This window comes from Lepidochelys kempii, chromosome 8 (assembly GCF_965140285.1).
Source record: "Lepidochelys kempii isolate rLepKem1 chromosome 8, rLepKem1.hap1, whole genome shotgun sequence".
Lineage (NCBI taxonomy): Eukaryota > Metazoa > Chordata > Testudines > Cheloniidae > Lepidochelys > Lepidochelys kempii.
In genome coordinates, this window is record NC_136387.1 from 73,000,210 (window position 1) to 73,019,822 (window position 19,613).

At 44.2% G+C, this 19,613-nt stretch overlaps 1 protein-coding gene across 4 annotated transcripts; it reads right to left on the reverse strand.

Annotated features, from left to right (window-relative positions):
• Nucleotides 1–2,137: 2,137 nt before the first annotated feature.
• RWDD3 (RWD domain containing 3) lies at nucleotides 2,138–19,137 on the reverse strand. 4 transcript variants are annotated; one of them, XM_073356975.2, is made up of 4 exons: nucleotides 18,900–19,137; nucleotides 10,265–10,780; nucleotides 2,695–2,810; nucleotides 2,138–2,597 (listed from the first exon to the last, which is right to left on the reverse strand). In XM_073356975.2, the coding sequence occupies exons 1-4, from the start codon at nucleotides 18,924–18,926 to the stop codon at nucleotides 2,483–2,485; spliced, it is 774 nt and encodes a 257-aa protein (XP_073213076.1). In that variant the 5' UTR covers nucleotides 18,927–19,137; the 3' UTR covers nucleotides 2,138–2,482. The 4 variants fall into 4 exon arrangements, with proteins under 4 accessions (XP_073213076.1, XP_073213077.1, XP_073213074.1 ...); XM_073356976.2 differs by having other exon boundaries at nucleotides 10,265–10,752; nucleotides 18,881–19,136; XM_073356973.2 differs by having other exon boundaries at nucleotides 10,265–10,752; nucleotides 18,900–19,133.
• Between the last annotated feature and the right edge of the window lie 476 nt (nucleotides 19,138–19,613).

The following is a 19,613-nucleotide window of genomic DNA, read 5'->3' on the forward strand; positions in this document are numbered from 1 at the left end:
GGGCCACAAGGTTTCCCCACTTTTGCCATAAACATACATACAGCACATATAAACAAGTCATCATTAATAGATAACTCTAGCCTTTTCAGAAAATAACCACCTTTAAAAATACTATTTGCCTGAATACAAGATACCCTCATACTCTTCAAACTAAATGACTGATTGATGGGTAATAGCATTTGCTTTGATAGAATCAGGCTGCCATCTAGTTTGTTGTTCTTGTTCTTCTGTCTAAACAGTAGCGTACTGATCAGATTTGTAATTCTTTAAAGCATGTCAAACAAAGCAGAAAAACTTTAATCATTTCTTATGCTGAATGGATTTGTTGATTTGGCCAATTTAAGTAAAATGAGGAACAAATTAAAGAGAGTACAGAAGGCTAGTGCATAAAATGCCTTTGCTGACTCCTGAAACTGACGGATAATCAAGCTTCTCGGAAAAACTAATCAACCGTTTTTGGCAAGAGGATGAAGACAGGTACCAGAAGGGAAGTGCAAGTTTCCCATGTCCCATTTGTGCTACAGCTTTTCATACTGGCTGGGAGTGTGACAGGAGTACCCTCTTGGAGGAACAATACAACTTCTTATTGTTGTCAGAGTTCAAGGTACAATCCAGACCAGTTAGGGTTTTAGTCACTGACTGCCCTGTAACCCTGGGTGCCTCAAATGCTTTCTTACTGAAACTCTCTGCCCGGGACGTTCATAGTCAGCAACACTCATGCAGGTCACACGCTGAGTGCCAGCATATAACTGCAGACCCTGGTCCAGCAACTCTGACCTCAGCAGCCAGCCAGCAACACACCACTCCCTAGTCTCTAGCAGTCTTGGTTACTACTTAGGGGGTGAATACAACACATTCCCAGTCCCAAATTTTCCCAGAACTGCATGCTCTGTAATGTCCAGCCCCCTCCTGGACAGTTCAGAAAAATAATAAGGTTTATTTGTTCCTTTAAAGACACAAAAGCACATCACAGCTTGTTGACTTAATTGGGATAAATACACTCTTCCATTTAAACAGCACTGGATTGGTTTACAGCAGGGGTCGGTAACCTATGGCACGCATGCCAAAGATGGCACACGAGCCAATTATTAATGGCACGCTGCTGCCTGCCGAGTCCCAGCCACCAGCCCCGCTTAGCCCGCTGCCAAACCCAGGCCGGGACCCCGGCAGGCAGCAGCGTGCCTTTAAAAATTCTGCCAGCCCCGGCCCGCTCTTCTCCGCCCCCCCTCTCCCGGGGCAGGGTGAAGAAGCTTGGTCCTGCCGGCTCCCACTGCAAGGCAGGCAAGCTCCCAACTGCCTCTTCCCACAGCATGCTGGGTTCCTGCCCTTCCTCCTCTCCCTCCCTGCCGTCGATCAGCTGATGGCCCTTGCGAGCTAGAGGGAGAAGCAGAGCCCCAACGCCCTGGGAGGAGGCGGAGAAGAGGTGAGGACGGGGAGGGGGTTGGAATCAGGGCATATCCCCTCCAGCCCCCTGCCATAAGCCGCTCAGGACAGGAGGCTGGGAGCACCCCACGACCCCAGCCCACATCCCCAGCCCTCTGCCCTGACCCGTGCACCTCCCCACACACCCTCCCAGCCCTCTGCCCTGACCCTTGCACCCCCCACACACACACACCCAGTCCTCTGCCCTGACCTCTGCTCCCCCCACGACCCCAGCCCTGACTCCAGCACCCCCACACTCACACCCAGACCCCCCACAGCTCTTGCCCTGACTCCTGCACCCCCTCACATGCCCCCAGCCCTCTGCCCTGACTCCTACATCCTCCTCACACACACCCAGCCCCCTGCCCTGACTACTGCACTCCCCACTCACATACCCAGCACCCCCACACCCTATGTCCTGACTCTTGCACCCCCTACATTCCCACCCCAACCCCTCGCACCAAATGGGAGCTGCCCAGGTAAGCACTCCACCCCCAAACCTCCTGCCCCAACCCTGAGCCCCCTCCCTCATTCTAGCTCCTGGCCAGATCCTACACCCCAACCCCCAGCCCTGTGCTCAGTACACTCAGTGCAGTATTATTGCTGATTTTTTTTAAGTTATTGAATAGCAAATGGAATAGATTTTTCTAGCTGTGCAAGTTAAAGAACCAGCTTCATAAGGATATATTTGAAAACAGAAGAATGAAACCAAATATCTTGACAAATATACTTTAATTACAGGACAATTGGAGATGATACAATTCTAACTGAATCTCAGAGAAAAGGAATGCTGACTTTTCTTCGCCATCCTTCGTATTTGACCTAACAGTTCAGCTGTTAAACTCAGCATTTCCTGTCAAAAGTCAACGCACAGTCAAAAACATGATCTTTTCATAACATGTGAATTGCCTTTTGTGTCTTGCAAGTAGATGTCTTCTTCTTTGGCATTTTGCTGCAGAGAAGCTTTAAAGATGTTCTCCAACAAACATTTCTTTTTATCGTCTCACTTTTTACAGTCAACTGCTGTTATAGTCAAAGATTCCAATGTTTTCTTATAAATTTACTTTAACAAAGCAGGCACAAATTCAGAGAAAAGCTCAGTAAGTCCTGCAGCTTCAAATTCCTTTTGTAGCTCATCCAAAGTTGAATATTCTTTGACTTCAAATGTCTGAAACCTACATTGTACAAGAAAATACATGAATATGCCTAGATTTGTCACAATGTAATTATCAAGTCGGTTGCTTTTCTATCTGCAATACTACTAAATTATACCTTTTATGCTCTGTCTGTACTTTTGTTTCACACAGTACACTAATCATTTTCTCTTTGCATTTCTTTCCACTTGAGTCCACATCTACCTTAGAGGTTTTTTGAAGAATCAAGTATTCCTAAATGACAAAAAAATCAGAGTATGAAATGTCAGCTATAACATCTTGGAGATATACTTTAAGATCTATTCTACATGCACAGAGACTATTTCAGAACATTCCAAACAAACTTGGAAAGTGCTCATCCCAAGTATACAGAGCCTGATCGGATTTGACAGGATTACTCTCAGTGCATAAAATTAAGCACATCCTTAAATGCTCTGATGGACTGGCGCGTCACAAAGGAAAACGTCGTTCTAGCACAGGGGTTCTCAAACGGGTCAAAAGGTAATTACATGGGGGGTCACTAGCTGTCAGCCTCCACCCCAAACCCCGCTTTGCCTCCAGCATTTATAATGGGGTTAAAGGTGTTTTTAATTTACAGGGAGGGGTCGCACTCAGAGGCTTGCTAAGTGAAAGGGGTTGCCAGTACAAAAATTTGAGACCCACTGTTCTAGTAGGGCCAAAGAGATAAGACCTCAAAAGTGTTCAGTATAAGCTCATAGCGTTCTGAATGATAGAAACACTTCTGTTATTAATCTTTCACCACAGGTTTTCTGAATTGGACTAATATAAAAAAAACAATTATTAAATGCTTGGAGCTGCCTCAGAAATGGCAATATGCCTACGCTCAAGTGAGCTACAGTTCAATATAGACTTCCTCTCCTTTTTTGATCCATATGCTAAAAGACAGGTTTCAGAGTAACAGCCGTGTTAGTCTGTATTCGCAAAAAGAAAAGGAGTACTTGTGGCACATTAGAGACTAACCATTTTATTTGAGCATAAAGCTTTCGTGAGCTAAGAGACTAAGCACGCTGTAGCGATAACACATACAGAATCTGAAATTATTTGGTTTTGATGGGCGCAGATCAGACAACTTAACTGGGGAGGGAAGAAGGCACCAAGCTGACAGAAGGAGAGGTTACTCATCTTGTAGTAACTTGAATTCTTCTGTTCTCCCTACATGGAGTGCACTTCAGTTCCTTCAGGTTGCACATGCACTCAGAACCAGAGATTTTTCTCTAGCGGTGTCTGTGTCGTCCACTCACATGCCTTCACCCTCCTCGTGCTCCTACTAAGGCAATAAAGGGGACCGCTGCCATTTTAGTTCCTTCTTTACTGTTTGTTCCCAGTAGGGGGAAGCCAGGTAGCAGGAAAGGAGGGTGGGTAGTGCACTATACATAGGGACAACACATCTCAGAGAACTCAAGTCACCCCAAGGTAGGAATCCCTCCTTTTTTGAGTGATTGTCTCTATGTGTAGTGCAATTCAAGTGATTCCCAAGCAGGAGCTTTATGAAGACTCCAGGCATTGACCTCCTATGATACAACAGACTGCAGAACTGTCCTGTGATACAACAGACTGCAGAGGCATCAGAAGCAGCTGATTGCACCAGTGCATAGTGTTTAGTAAAACCATGAACAGAACTCCAAGCTGCTGCTCTGCAGATGTCAGGAATAGGAACATCTCTAAGGGAAGCTAACAATACTGCATTAGCTCTATTCGGGTGAGTTTTTACACTGCCCTCAAGAGAGACGTTCATCTCATAGCAGAAAAGGATGCACCCTGAAATCCATTTTGACAGCCTCGGGGAGGAAATGGCCTTTCCTTTCATACAGTCCATGAATGAGACAAAACAGTTTAGAGGACTTTCGGGAAAGTCTTATTCTGTGCAGGCAGAAGGCAAGAGCCCTATGCACGTCCAGTGAGAGCCACACTGCTTCTTCTCCTTTACTAGAGGAGAGTTGAGGGTAAAACACCGGTAGATGGATACTTTGGTTGATGTGAAAGTCTGACACTACCTTCGGGACAAACTTAGGATGCAGCTCCTCAGAAACCTTGTCTTTATGCAACACTGTACAGGAATGGTAAGTCATGAGCACCCCAAGCTCCCTGACTTTTCTGGCCAGCACAATATTAACCAAAATTCTACCTTCATAGAAAGAAGTAACAGAGAGCAGGATCCCATGTCTCAAACGGAGGGCTGATAAAATAAGGTTCAAGTCCCAGGATGGTACCAGTTTTGATACCAAAGGGAAGTCTTAAACCCTTCAGGACACGGGCAGTGACTGAGTGGGAAAATACAGAGTAGACGTCTATTGGAAAATGAAACAAGCTGATGGCCAACAGGTGTACTTGGAGGAAGCTAATAGGTAACACCAAATATTGTAAGGACAAGAGGTAGCCCAGTATGTCTGGGGTCTTAGCCTGTAAAGGGGAAATTCCTTGTTGTTTACACAACAACATAAACCTATTCCACTTCACTTTATAACTTCTCCTGGTACAGTACTTTCTACTGCTACTCAGGATGTCCTGGACTTCAGATGAAAGGGCCCTCTCTAACTCCAACAGCTTCCAAATACTATGTCCTCAGATGAAGCATGACTGGGTTGAGAAGGCTAGTCCATCCTTTGTCCTGGGTTAGTATCTGATGTATCAGGGGAAGATAGACAGGTCAGGCTGATAGCTGCAGAAGCACCGGGTACAAGACTTGTCAGGCTCAAGCTGCCACGATAAGGATGACTTGTGTTTTGTCGGGGCAACAATCGAGGTAAGAGGGGAATCGGGGAATGTGTACCACAAGACTCCCAAACATTGTATAAGAAACATGTCACCCAGAGAGCCCAGGCTACAACCACCTCTGGAACAGAACTCCTTGCACTTATGGTTCAGATGGAACACAAACAGGTCCATGGATAGAAGACCCCGCACCTGGAACGCCACCTACAGAGTTACATCATGCAGCTCCCGCTCATGTTCTGTGGAGAAAGATCTACTCAGAGAATCTGCCAGGTGTTACGGATCACAGCGAGGTGGACGGCAGTTAGGGTAATCTGCATGGGAATACACCAGTCCCAAAGGACAATGGCCTCTGTGCAGAGCTGTGAGGAGTGTGCTCATTGATATAACAGCCTGCCATAATGTTATCTGATAGTACTTGGACTGACTATCTGCAGATGCAAGAAAGGAATTGTTTGCAGGCCAATCTGATTGTTGTTAGCTCCAACACACTGAAATGAAGCATAGATCCCTGAGTGGACCACGTTCTTTAGGCAACCTGACCCTCTGGAGGTGCACCCCCGACCTAAATGGGATGCAGCTGTGGTGATAGGCCTTGTTGGGAACAGTAGGTTGAATGTTACCCCCATTACGCACACCTTGCTCTGTCCTCCCATGAAGTAAGGGAGGTTAAGACCCTGTGGGAATCATATCAAGCAAGTCAAGACTGTACTTGTCTGAAGTGTAAACAGGCCACAGCCAGCCTTGTAAACATCTGAGATGAAGCCTCATGAATGGGGTCACATAAGTGCTCATGGCCATATGACCCACCAGTGTCATGCAGGATCGGACAGATGTTCTGGAGCTCAAAAGATTTGTACGAGCCTGATGATGGAGAGGAAGCAGTCATCTGGCAAGTATGCTGTAATAGCACCCAACCTTGCCCTGATTAATTCTATCAACTATAAGGGTTCCAGGGTGGACTTTTCCAGGGTCACTCTGAGGTCCAGCATTCTGGTTGCATCCCACATTTCCTGGTAAGATTGCACTTTAGCTGTCAGTCATCTAGGTAAGGGTAAACAATTTCCTGTTGCCAGTGAAAGTGAACTTCTACCACCAATAATACCTTAGTTAACATGCACACTGCCATCAAAAGCCCAAAAGGGGAGGACTCTGGAGGGATAGTGCTGTTGTCTGGCCAAAAATCTTAGGAATTTCCTGTGTGCCAGCTGAATGCCTACATAAAAGTAGGCACCTCTGAGACTGAGGGCTGTGAATCAATTGTCTAGATCTAGTGACGGGATAATAGATGACAGGGTCACATTCCTGAACTTTACACAGTGGATAAACTTGTTCAGTTCCCTGAGGTCCAGAATGAGTCTCCATCCCCTGTTTTCTTGTGGACAAGGAACTATCTTGAGTAGAATCCCTTTCCCCTTGCTGCTGGAGATACTAGTTCTATTGCCTCCAGTTCCATTTTCCCTCATGCAGAAGAATCCTCTTGTGAGAGGGGTCCCTGAAGAGGGTGGGGAGGGGGATGAGGTTGGGCAGGGAAGAGAACTGGATGATGTATCTTGAGGAGATGACCTCTAGCATCCATTTGTCCACTGTGATTTCTGTAGTAGGAAAGTCAACCTCCAGAGGAGGGGAAAAAGCAGAGAGGTTGTGTAGATCTGGAGGGACAGTTGGTGTACAGCTCTCAAAGGTCCCATCAAACACTGGTTTCAAGGATAGCAGAGGTTGGAACATGAACAGTTGTTGACTTTTGGCATCCTATCTGTCTGAAGCTCCTCTGGGATTCCCAAGGAGAAGAGCCATGACAAGTATCTCATCACCATAGCAGTCGCAATGTATCTTGCCAGTGTGTCAGCCACGTAGGGCACTCTGAAGTGCTGATCTCGTTACCAGCCTACTTTTATCAATCAGGGCATGGAACTGGTTTTTAACATCCTGAGGAATCTCCACAGCGAAGCTGGTAAAGATGGTGAAATCATATCTGGTCATTAGAGTTTGGCAGTTGGAAATTCAGAATTGTAGGCAGGCTGAGGAATACTCCCTTCTCCCAAAGAGGTCAGGCCTCTTAGCTTCTTTCTCATGCAGATTAGACCTAGATTGTTTCTGTCTAGTATTCCTGGTGGTCACTGACACCATCAAGGAGTTGGGAGATGGATGAAAGAATAAGTATTCTAACCCAGTGGTTCTCAAAGCTGGTCCGCCGCTTGTTTAGGGAAAGCCCCGGCGGGCCGGACCGGTTTGTTTACCTGCCGCGTCTGCAGGTTTGGCCTATCGCGGCTCCCACTGGCCGTGGTTCGCCGCTCCAGGCCAGTGGGGGCTGCGGGAAGCGGCACAGGCCAAAGGACATGCTGGCCGCTCTTCCCACAGCCCCCATTGGCCTGGAGCGGCAAACCGCAGCCAGTGGGAGCCGCGATCAGCCGAACCTGCAGACGCGGCAGGTAAACAAACCGATCCGGCCTGCCAGAGGCTTTCCCTGAACAAGTGGCGGACTGGCTTTGAGAACCACTGTTCTAACCCATTCATTGGTACAAAATACCTTTTTTCAGACTGCTTGGACACTGATGCACTTATGGCAGCTGTATGTCCGAGGGCCTTGGCAGGTTCGAGGATGGCCTTAATTATAGGAAGAGCCACTCTGCTTGGACCCAAACTATGTAAAACGTGCAGCAGTTTGTGTGATGCTTCCTGGACCTCTTCAAGAGGAATCTGAAGTGACTGTCGTTCTGCTAATTAAGTCCTGAAAGGCTTTGGGATAGTCACAGTGCAGCTGGGAAGTTAGAATCACCACGTCATGAGAGCAAGAAGAGGACAAAGTCACAGAAAGATTCTCTCCCCTCACTCCTCTTCCTCATGCTGCTGGAGCTGTGGCTCTTGAAGAGGTAGATAAAGTTCCTATTCTACTCTGGAAGCCCTAGAGTCCCTCAGGTCTTCACTATCACGGGGTTGATATATTGGACAGAGATCTTGCGAGTCTTCCAGGACACAATACTGTCATTGTAGGATCTAACTGCTCAGAACCAGCTCCCAGGTTATTGGGTACCAGTGGCTGTAGGGAGGTTATTTTCTAGAATTAGAATAGTAAGATGTGCTGGACACTCCTGATATTGTCTGGGCTGAATCCTCTCAAGGAGCCTCTCTGGGCAGGGTGTCTATCATAGTCCTCTTCCAATTCCAAAGTTTCTGATCCTGGATCCAGTAGGGGAGCATTCAGTACCAGAGGAGGCAGAGATGGCTTGCCTCTATTCGCTAACAGTACCAAAGACAGTCTGGCTCAACCCCTGCATGACGGCAAGGATGGAAAAGTGTACTGAACTGATAATTGGCATTCGCTGGAGTCCTGGTTCCAGCCATTAAGCCTAGAGAGGGTGCAATGACACTGGTTCCAGGAGCAGCAGACGATCTTCTAGATCCAGGAGGCAAACTGGAGTTGATAGAGAGGTCTCCACTGCTCAGATTTCCAAAGAGGATGCCCTATCCAACAGTAACAACAAGGGTTTTGGTGCTGAAGAAGCAGCCCTCGTATTAGTGGATGCTGCGGTTTTGCCCTTAGAAGAAGTCCCACTCTGGAGCACAAAGCATGCAATGACTTGGTATGGGTCAGGGACTTCTGCCTCTTTTTAGAGGACCTGGATGGGGAACCTTCCCTCTTGTCCTTATGAGAGCACTTATGTCTCCCTTCCACACCCCACCTTACCCCACGTCTGCCCTAGCCCTGCTCTCCAGAGTCTCTCGGAGCCAGGGAAGTGAGGGTGGGGAAGCAGAGGTCTTGAAACCACTCAGAACTGAAGAAGAAGAGGGGCCACTCCCGCCTTCTTCAGGTAGTAATACAGGTGGTCTCCCCACTAAGAGGTTGCTCCCGCCTTCATGGCTTGCTCCATCAGGAACTTGCAGCACCAATACTTCCTGGACAGTTTAGTCCTACTCAGGAACCACCTGCAGATACTGCACCTGGAAGGGATATGCTCTTCCCCAGGGAGTACAGACCAGTGTTGGGATAATCTGTGACTGGGAATGACTTGTAGCACATATCGTAGCTCCTAAAGCTGAGGATCCTTGGCATACTTCACACAACTGTTGGAAGGCTGGGGCAGGGCAGATATGGAAAATGGCTCCTCACCTCAAAGGGGGATTCCCAAGGGAACCAACCCTTAGAACTATCTCCTAATGAACTAAATTAAGAAAATTAGCTAAGAAGAATTTTAAAAGTATTTTGAACAGGAAAAGGCTGAAGTAGACAGCACAAACACTGACGCTCCATCCTAAAGCGTAAGTGGTAAAAAGGAACTAAGATGGTGGTGGTTTGGCAACTCCCTTTATTCCTTTGGTGAAGAGCACAACAAGAGCTGTGGTACATGCACAAACCACATGGACACTGCTAGAGAAAAATCCCCAGCCCTCAGCGCATACACAACCTGAAGGAACAAGTGTACTACACATAGGGGCAATCAATCGAAGAAATAATAGTTCATTCTATTGAGTGTAAGTCTATATTTTTAAGGGGTTTACTTTTCCCAGATAACATGAACTCATATAGTCATTTTATATCATATTCCTCCACACATCCTTACCAATGGGAAAAAACAACTTTAAGATTTTATCAAAACACAGTATATTTTAGTAATTTTCCAGTCATTTTAAGATATCCCCCACTTCTGCTCCTGCAAGTACAAAACTCCTATTGGCCTTAGAGATGCTTTTTGTTTTGTTTTTTAAAAAACACAGCATTTATAATCCAAGACTTTTCAGATTAGTGATGATGAAAGATGAGGTAAAGACAGCCACTGAAAGAAAACTGGAGCTTGCAGGAATAAAGAAATGACTGGCCTATGTATGCCCCAATCATCAGTCAACCTGCTTCCAAAATTGGTAATGTTAGAAAAACAAACACAAGGTATTCTATTCAAACACACAGCTCTCAGCAGTAAATCAATAGGACTAGTCAACATTCAATGTTTTTGCACCTTAATGCCAGTTCTGTCTCCTTGCAGAAGAATCAGTATCATATTGCCCATAAACATCAGTCTTCCAGTCAGCCTTAGATCTGAAGTCCATTTTTCCACAGTTTTGACATATTTTGCCTTAGCTCTCATGTGATCTAAATGCAAAAGGATAGTCCATATACCATCCTCTGTATTTATGCATCTTGACAAAGTACTTTTTTCATTGCAAATTGAAGTTTCTGATTGCCCAATGATGTGCTTAATATTCTGTTGTATCCAGAGGACCAGCTCATGTACCATGGGTTCAGAAAGATGTCTCTTGGCTTGCTCAAGTAATCTTTCTTTCACATCCTTACACTGTGCCCTTGTAAGCTGTTCTGAATTAATGGAGATATTCGGCAGGCTTGAGGGATAACTGACCGGCAAGTGAAATGACAGCTTTAACAGTATATCTGAATCCAAAAGTCCTTTCACGCTGGTTTGAATTCTTAATGTGATTCCATCTGTCTCTGGAAGGCATCCAAGAATAATCATAAACTGCATATAAATTACAAACTTCAGTAGCACGTAAGTAAGTTAATACATTATTTTCTTTCTTAAAAAATGCAATTCAAGTGACTAATACTCTTCATAGAAAATTTCTGAAGTCTCTTACAACTCGTGACTTAAGCTACAAGTCTCTTGCTTACATGAAATCCTGAATGAAATATTTGCATTCCATTCTAGCAGGAAAGTTATTAACATATTCTAAGAAAGAGAGTCTTGACAAGTCAATAACACAAACGATTTTCTCACAAGTAAAAATTTGTATGAGGGGAGCAACAATGAGGGCAACTGAAATAAAGATTTTTTTCAGAAGCACTCAGCATTGTCTTAACTCTGCTCCTACCAAAACTGATAGGAGTTTTACTATCAAATTCAGTGGGAGTGAGGTTAGGCCAATGGTGAGTACTTGTGAAGATTCCACCTTTAAAGAACAGTTCTACACTAAAAATAACATTCTGGGGTTCCATGTTCTCAGTGACTTCCAGACCAAATTTTCTCAATTTACAAGTTAAAAGGTGTTTTTTCCAAACTCTTTCTTGGATTCAAGTCAAGCTTCGTTTGTGGCTCATCATGAGTAATAAAGGTTCTGAAGGCCAAATTCTATCCACAGTTATACAGCCTTCAGTGTAGTTGGACAGTTAGGCACCCAAACAACTTTAACTCTGCTCTGTAGTGACACTATAAGAAAACAATATTGAATAGATCTTCAAAAATCTAGTTAATCTCAGCTGGACTGACAAACACTAAAATACCTCCATCATATTCATACGGTTGTTGCTTGATGTCACTACAGGGAAGAGTTAAGGTTGTTTGAGTTTCCTAATTGTGTGTTTCCATATCTTAACATGTTTAGATTTCTCTGAAGTTGAACCTTAGCTCTGAATTTTCAATGTTTACAACACTTGGTTTGGGAGAATGATGATAACATTTCTGAAGTGCATTTGACCCTAAATTACTTGTATGCATTCTCAATCTTAACTCCCTCAAAATAGTTTTTTGTTAGTTTGGTGGGTGGGTTTGGTTTGGTGTTTTTTTGGCCTGGAAATATTTTAGAGCAAAAATCATACTTGAAGTGTTATAAAGGGACATTTTCGAGTAAGTAATGTACAGACCTTGCTCCATGCTAGAGTTGGGATAAAATGACTCTAGACAGCATTACAGTTTGATTCCCACATACGTATAAAACTGTCACATAATAAGTCACACAAACAAAGGCAGTGAAATTGGAAATTGCATATACAATTATTTCTGTTATAAAACCCTTTTTTGACTAAGATATGGTTCAAAGAGAAATAAAACAAAACTTCATTACATAAAAAGAGGGGACAAAGACCTAATCAGGCTACACAGCAATAAGAGAAAAAGAGGGTATTCAATAAAAGAAGCTCTTCCTCAGATCATCTCTCCTTAAACCTTTTGATGTATTCCAAACACTTCACCCCATTTCTTAAAGAATTGCTAAAATGTCAAGTTGTTTTTAAAATGAGGGCAAGAGGAGACAGATTTGAAAGGCAGAGTAAAGCTTACTTAAGTTTCAGATGAGTTCTTTTGAAGTGACCTGTCTTCTCAGTGCCCTTGTTTTACTTTCCCTTACATGATAGGCAGTTGAAGAATGTCTAATTGTCATTGCTGACACTGCCAACCAACCTCAGTGCCCTCTATAACATAACAGTTGAGCCCTGTTTAATAAGTGAAACAGCCTGAAAATGATCTGGACACTCTTTTAAGAGATCAGCCAGAGTTTTGTTTCCAAAGCCCCATCCTGGTTCATATGCAGAACCCTCTGTAACACTGTAGTAGAAAAGAAAAAGAAAGAAAAGAAAAAGAAAAGAAAAAGAAAAGAAAAAGAAAAGAACCAAGCCCTTCATACCGAATGATCAAACACTAACATTACATTCAGAAAGGTCTCCAAACACTCTCAGTCATCCTCATTCTGAATAAAAACACAGGGCCAAATCCACCAGTGGCACCAGCAGATGCAAATCCATTGAATTCAGTTGAATTGTACCGTCTTATGCTGATAGTTTGTTTGGCACCTGAGTACTAATACCAGGATTTCCAAAAGTGCCTGTGGGCATTAAGGGCCAGATTTTTAAAGGCATTTAGGCACCTAACTCCCATTTAACAGCCCAATCCGCATTCGCCTTCAAAAGGACTCCTTTGAAAATCCCAGCCTTTACAGTTTTTTAGAAGCAAATTTAGTGTTCATGAAAGGTGAAGGTTGAGAGCAGATTAAAGTCTCCAGATCTGTGCCTAACATAGACATATCCAGGCTCTCCCTCTACAGGCAGCAGCCCGCTGGCCAAGCAGTTGCTGGCCCACAACACTTCCAATGAACCTCAACCCTGACCTAGAAAGATTGCTTCTCAGGGTAAGAGATGAGTTCAGTATTCATCCCCCTTCAGTCCTTGGCCTCTCTGCTGAAATTGCCCATTATTAATTATTATTATTATTATTTGTTTTATTATTGTGAGAAGTTTGTGTATAGTTCACATTTGTTTGTTCTCTCTCTCTGTATACATATAATTTCATAAAAAGTTAATAGGGAAAAATATTATTTGTTTTGTAGTAGCGCTAGGCTCTGTACATACATATACACACACGACAAACCCTGCCCTGAAGAGTTTATAGTCTAAATACTATAATGTGTAATTACAATCTAAGTAACTATGATGGTAGTTTTGTATAACATGGACAACTGGACAATAAGAACTATAATGAGACCGTCATTTTGTCTCACACACATCACTAAATAGCAATCAATGGTAATTACTTGGTCATTACCACCTTAGGTCAGACTCAAACTGGAAAAGGGCTCTATATTCCATTTCCAATCTTTGAGTAACACAGTCCTCCCCTCCCCACTCTGCTTTCTGACTGAAACAATTTATATTATATTCATAACAAAGCATAAGAGTTCACCATTAATGTCCAAACTCTCTGGGCTGACATGAAGGGGGAGGAATCCTCACACAGACCACAGTTCTGCTATGGAGTCTCTATACAGCCTTCTCATTGGGGAGACAGGAAGATCCATCTAGCAGCAGATTCTCCAGCTTTATCACTGGCCTCCCCGTGCCCCCAACATCTTGTGTACTGCCACACAGGGACCTGGCAGTCTGTCTGTCTCCCTGGCAGTCTGTCTGTCTCCCTACTTTAGCTCTCTACTGCACATGGGATAACCTGCACATCCTTCTCACTCTAGCCTCTGTCAGCACAACAGGTACATTGCCAGCAAAAGTGAAGGCTGTATTTGCCCCTAATAGTACTAAGCATTTTTATATTCCTTTCCTTGAACCATCTTACTTAACAGTGTTCCAGTGAATTTTAAAGCTCAGACACTAAAATCAATTGGAGAAAAATTCATTTCCTGTTTAATTACTGCAACAGAAAAAGATGTTGCCATTCTGGTAATCCTACCATGTTTTTTTTTCACTAATTTGTAGTCCCAGATCTCACTGACTCAGAAGTAACTGATAGGGAGACAGACAAGCCAATCTTACCCCTCCGGCAAGAATCTCATGCTGCAGCGATCACATCCTTAAACCTACAACAATCTCACACCTTTCACTGTGGGAAACGCATTGCTATGATGGTGCACTAATCTGAAAGAAGCATCACAGCAGCAAATCTAGAGGCGTATCACTCTGAGCCATCATGAAAAAGGGCAATAAAAACCAGCCACACTCATTTACGTCTGCTGGAGGCAGTTACTTTTAAACAGAGGACTCGTGCAAAGTCTTTGTGGTCTTAGAATTTTTAAAAAAATCTAAGTATATTTACAGTTGATTTAACCATGATATTGGCCCTTTTATACACTCAGGTTGTAGACTGCTTGCAGCACAAAGACAGCAAATGATCAGCACCCTTCACAAATGTATTCTACAGAAACTGTTCCTATGTTCGCACAAACTACAGCACCTGAGTTGACTTCATATCAAAATGTGACAGCTGAAATAAAGAGCAGCATATTATCATTCTGATGACATTTAATGTGCTAATAAAACTGAGCCCAGTACAATTTTTTTCAAACATGTCGTCCTTCCCCTTCCCACTTACCCCTAGCATGCTTATCAGTAAATTCAGCTCTGGCATACTTCAGATTTTTTTTATGTTCCATGTCAGCCAGAGAGATCCCCTCCTCCTCTGCCAAAACACATACATTCCATTTTTAACTCAGAAACTACCTACAAAAGTACAAGCTTTGAATATGTACATATATTTTTATTGCAAGATTACCAAACAAACTAGAAAGAAGACAGTGGATTAACTAGTAAATTATGGAATTTTATCTGTAATACTAATCCTTCCAAAGAGGCATGTAAAGTAAGAGAGACATACTGTAATTAGCTCATTTAAATTAATCAACACATCATTTTTAATAAAAAACATCTTTTGCATGTTGAGCACATCATTGTTAAACCTTGGAAAGCTAAAGGTTTTAGTTTACCAAGAGATGTGCAAGAGCTTCTCCTCACATCCCTCAAAACCATCAGTCCCTAAGGCCCCTTTTCTGACCATGTAAATCAACCCAGGAATAACCTAAATTTCTCAGAGATCACATCATTTAACACAGAAACCTTAATGTAAAGTATCTCTGTGCACTGTTTATTAGTGACAAGTTGTATTATCAGAGAAAATTAAGCATAAGCAAATAGCATAATATAATAAACAACATAAGCTGTAAGACCTTAGTTTGCACAAACTCAGGGATTCTGCATCTCTAATCCAAAAGAGCTGGAAATTCCCTACAAAATCAATTACAAAACAATGTCCACACCCAAAGTGTTTTTCAGATTCCAGTGGAGAATGCTAGAGATCAGTATGAGAAATAAGAGACCAATGGATCGTAAAGAGAGCTTGGTTAAAAGCCATGCAAAGTCATATAACATTAAGGTAATTTAAATCTAGGAAGGCTTTTGAGCCTTTTACATTGAATCACTTATGAACATCTGAGACTATTCTCTCTATATATGAAAAAAGGCACAACAACTCTAATAGAATCCAAGAAATACATGAGTGTGCAATATTTGGGAAAGACTGGTATTTTAATATAATAATCCACTAAATTAGTTAACTACAGTCTGGATGCTACAGTTTAAAATCACGCTTGGAATAATTTTTCTGAAAAATCCAATTTTTGTTTTTTAAAAATTAAACTTCAACTGTTTCAGTTAAAATGTTTTAGCTAAGATGTTTTAAAACCATGACTTTTAATTCTAGTCTAGGAAAACTTTAATGTGTGTCATGTCAAGGGTACCCAGTTACAATACAATTCTACTTTGCAGTGCAGACAGATCATTAAAAGTGCCCCTGAATCGTGCTAATTCCTTTGGCTGTCTAAGAGTTTGTGTACAAACTACCACTGAAGTAACTCAATCAGTTTAAATCACACCTTTTATTTTGGTGCAAGTCTGTGTGTGGACATACATTTCATAATAAAACTGTCTTACTTTGATTTAGTTTAAGTCAATACCCTACTGATTTAAGTTAACTGAAAGAAAAGTGACATGGTAAGTGAGGTAATATCTTTTAATAGACCAACTTCTGTTGGTGGAAGATACAAGCTTTCAAGCTACATGGAGCTCTTCTTTAAGAGCATCCACACAGAAACTTGCACCAAAATAACAAAGACATGAATTAAAACCAGTTATTTCAGTCCCAGTATGCTTGTAGATAAACTCTAAGGCTTGATCATGGTTTGGGGATAAAGCTATGATCTTCTTTAAACGGGGTCCTGCAGCTCTGATTGTAACTGTAGGGTAGGCCCCTTTATATCACTCCAGCAGCATACAGGGATCTTCACATGGGTAAAAATGGCCCTCTCAGAATATCCTATGTGCAGGGGCCACCCTGGAGGCTCTGACAGAACTAGTGTAATGGCTCTACATTTACCCTGCTCCCAAGCCGCCCTCACAGGGGGCCTGACCAGAGTGCACCACACTATGGCTATTCTCTGCTTCCCCAGGGCTCATAGGGAGTCCTGGGAAGCATAGCATAAATTACAGAAGACCCGAGGATGGTCTAACTTACACCAAGCAGACCCCATGCAGTTCAAGAATATGGGGAACACAAACGTGCACAAAGCCACCTGTGATCACTGCACCAAGTGTAGGGCGGGAGTGACTGAGATTCAGGCCCCATGTGCGTAATGATAACTACCACCTATTAAACATTATACAATGCTATGTGGCCTCCAAGCCTTGTTACTTATCTGAAGTATAACTGCTTATCAAGTTAGTTTGTTACTGGCAGGTAGCAAATTCAGATTGATGTCATTAGCCTATTGTTATTTACTGAATGCAGGTGAAATGCTGGGAACTAGAGGAGATAGCAAATTGTGACAGGAGAGTGACACCCATTAGGATTTACCCTGTGCCAGAGATGCAAACAGTAAAAATACCTGGTAGGAAATTTACAGGCAAAAGACACCTTTCTGAATTTGCTACCACTAATAAAAGGCAAGAGATTACATGAGTACTTACAGTAGCATTTTTTGTGATGAGAAAACATGCAAAAATAGATTAAGATGTCAGAATTTGCTATGAGAAGCAAATTCTGACAGTCACGCATTTTATAATGCTACAGTCCAGAGAAACTAAGTGTTTCTCCAACATATTGGAAGCATATTTTATGGGCATTCGTATTGTTTAGTAGCCTAATAGTGAACTTCAGCAAAGCACCACAGAGGAGTCTAGGGTTCTTCAGCGGTGGCTGGCAGCAGAAAAGAATCCTTAGCTCAGCTCACAAGCAGATGCTAGGAGACAGGTACAATACAAGGGGTAGTGCTTGCTGTGAGGGTATATTATGGAAAGGTTTTTAATTGTCATAGATATTAGAGACCTCTTAGATCATCCAGTCTATTGCCCTGACAGCACAAACCTGGAGAGAAAGTGCATCCAATATTAAACAGACAAAAAAAGGAACCTGATAAAAAAGGAACAAGCCTGGGAAAATCATTAAGGGGTATGGAACAGCTTCCATTTGAGAAGAAATTAAAAAGATTGAGACTGTTCATCTTATAAAAGAGACAGCTAAGGGGGATATGAGAGAGGTCTATAAAATCATGAATGGTATGTATGGATAAAGTAAATAAGGAAGTGTTTTTATGACTTCACATAATACACGAACCAGGAGTCACTCAATAAAATTAATAGGCAGCAGGTTTAAAACATACAGAAGTACTTCTTCACACAACACACAGTCAACCTGTGGAACTAATTCCCAGGGGATGTTGTGAAGGCCAGAAGTATAAGTGGAGTTTAAAAAAGAATTAGAAAAGTTGATGGAGGACAGGTCCATCAATGGCAATTAGTCAGGATGGCCAGCAACACAACCCATGCTCTGGATGCCCTAAACCTCTGCCTGCCAGAAGCTGGGAACAGATGGATCACTCTGTAACTGTCCTGTTCATTCTCTCTGAAGCATCTGGCATCAGCCACTGGCAGAAGACAGGACACTGGGGTAGACGGACCACTCCCCGACCTTATAATCCACAGAACAGCAAAGAGTTAAAGGAACAAGATACCAGTTTTCCAGGGGAGAAGACACCCGAGGAGGTATCCCTTAGAACTTGTCTGACAATGCTTTCCACAGATCAGCACAACATCCTGCACAGGATGGGACCCCTGAATCCAGGACAGACTTGGCAAAAGTCTGCCTAGGACTGGGTGGGAAAGGGGGAGTTATGCCAAATGCTGGCCGGATTAGACACCCACCACCTTTGCCCCATCCCACCTTCACTGACCTGCTCACCCACTACAACTGATAGGAAATCTCCACGGACACTCAACCCGCGAAGGGGCCAAGTCAGTGGGCAGGAAAGGAAAGGAGGCGGGGAAGGGGGCAGTGGGGGACTTGCTACGAAGTGCTGCCTCGCGGTCAGGGGCTACCGGCTACTCGGCCTGGGGCAAAGCGGCCTATGTCTGCGGGGAGGGGACCGGGGGCTGCGGAAACAAGCGCTGCCGTGCGGCCTGACCCAGCCTCGCCCCACGGGACCCGCGCAGGCCGGGGGCTCCCAGCTCCCCGAGCAGGGTCTGCGCCGCTGCGGGGCGGGTCGGGCCGTGCGGGCAGCCGGCACAGCAGCCCCACCTGCGGCCGTGACAATCACCTGACACCGCCAGCACCGCGCACTCATCCGGCTGGCAGTAAATAGCCGTCAGAGCCGACAGCTCCTCCAGGGCCAGCGCCGACATGGCGACCACCGGCCCCTGCCAAGCGCTCCGAGGCCTGCTGGGGCGGCCTGCACAGGCCTCTTCCCCTTCCGCCGTCGCTAGAACCCGCCTCCGCCCTGCGGCGGCGTGAGCCGGACCAGCGGCCGCCAGGGGGCGCCCTGGCCCCTCCCCTCCTGTCGCAGCCGCCGCAGGTCAGTGAGCCGGCCGGGCGGAGCGAGCCGCCTCCCTCGTCACCTTCCCAGCGCGGCTCTCGGTGCAATGGCCCCACTCCGCCAGAGGGGGGCATTCCAAGGCAACGGGCTTACTGGCCGCAGAGCGCCTTTGGTGGGCCTTGTTCGCGTACAGCTCTGCCGCCTCCTTGTTGGTGGCCTTGGACAAACTCCTTGAACCTCCCTGGGCCTCAGGCTACTCCTCTCTACCATGGGGATAAAAACATTTATCAGCCTCCCAGGAGCGTCGTGAGGCTTAAGCAGTGAACAAAGCTAGCAAAGTGCTTTGAGACAGGCCATGAAAAGCACCATTTGGTACTAAACAGTAATAATAAAAATAAATAGTCAAAGCAGGGGATTATAGTGTTTATCTGGTAGCAAATGCTATAGTTGAAATGTCCAGTGAGGGGAAAGAGACTGCAGGGCACCTAGCACTTTTGC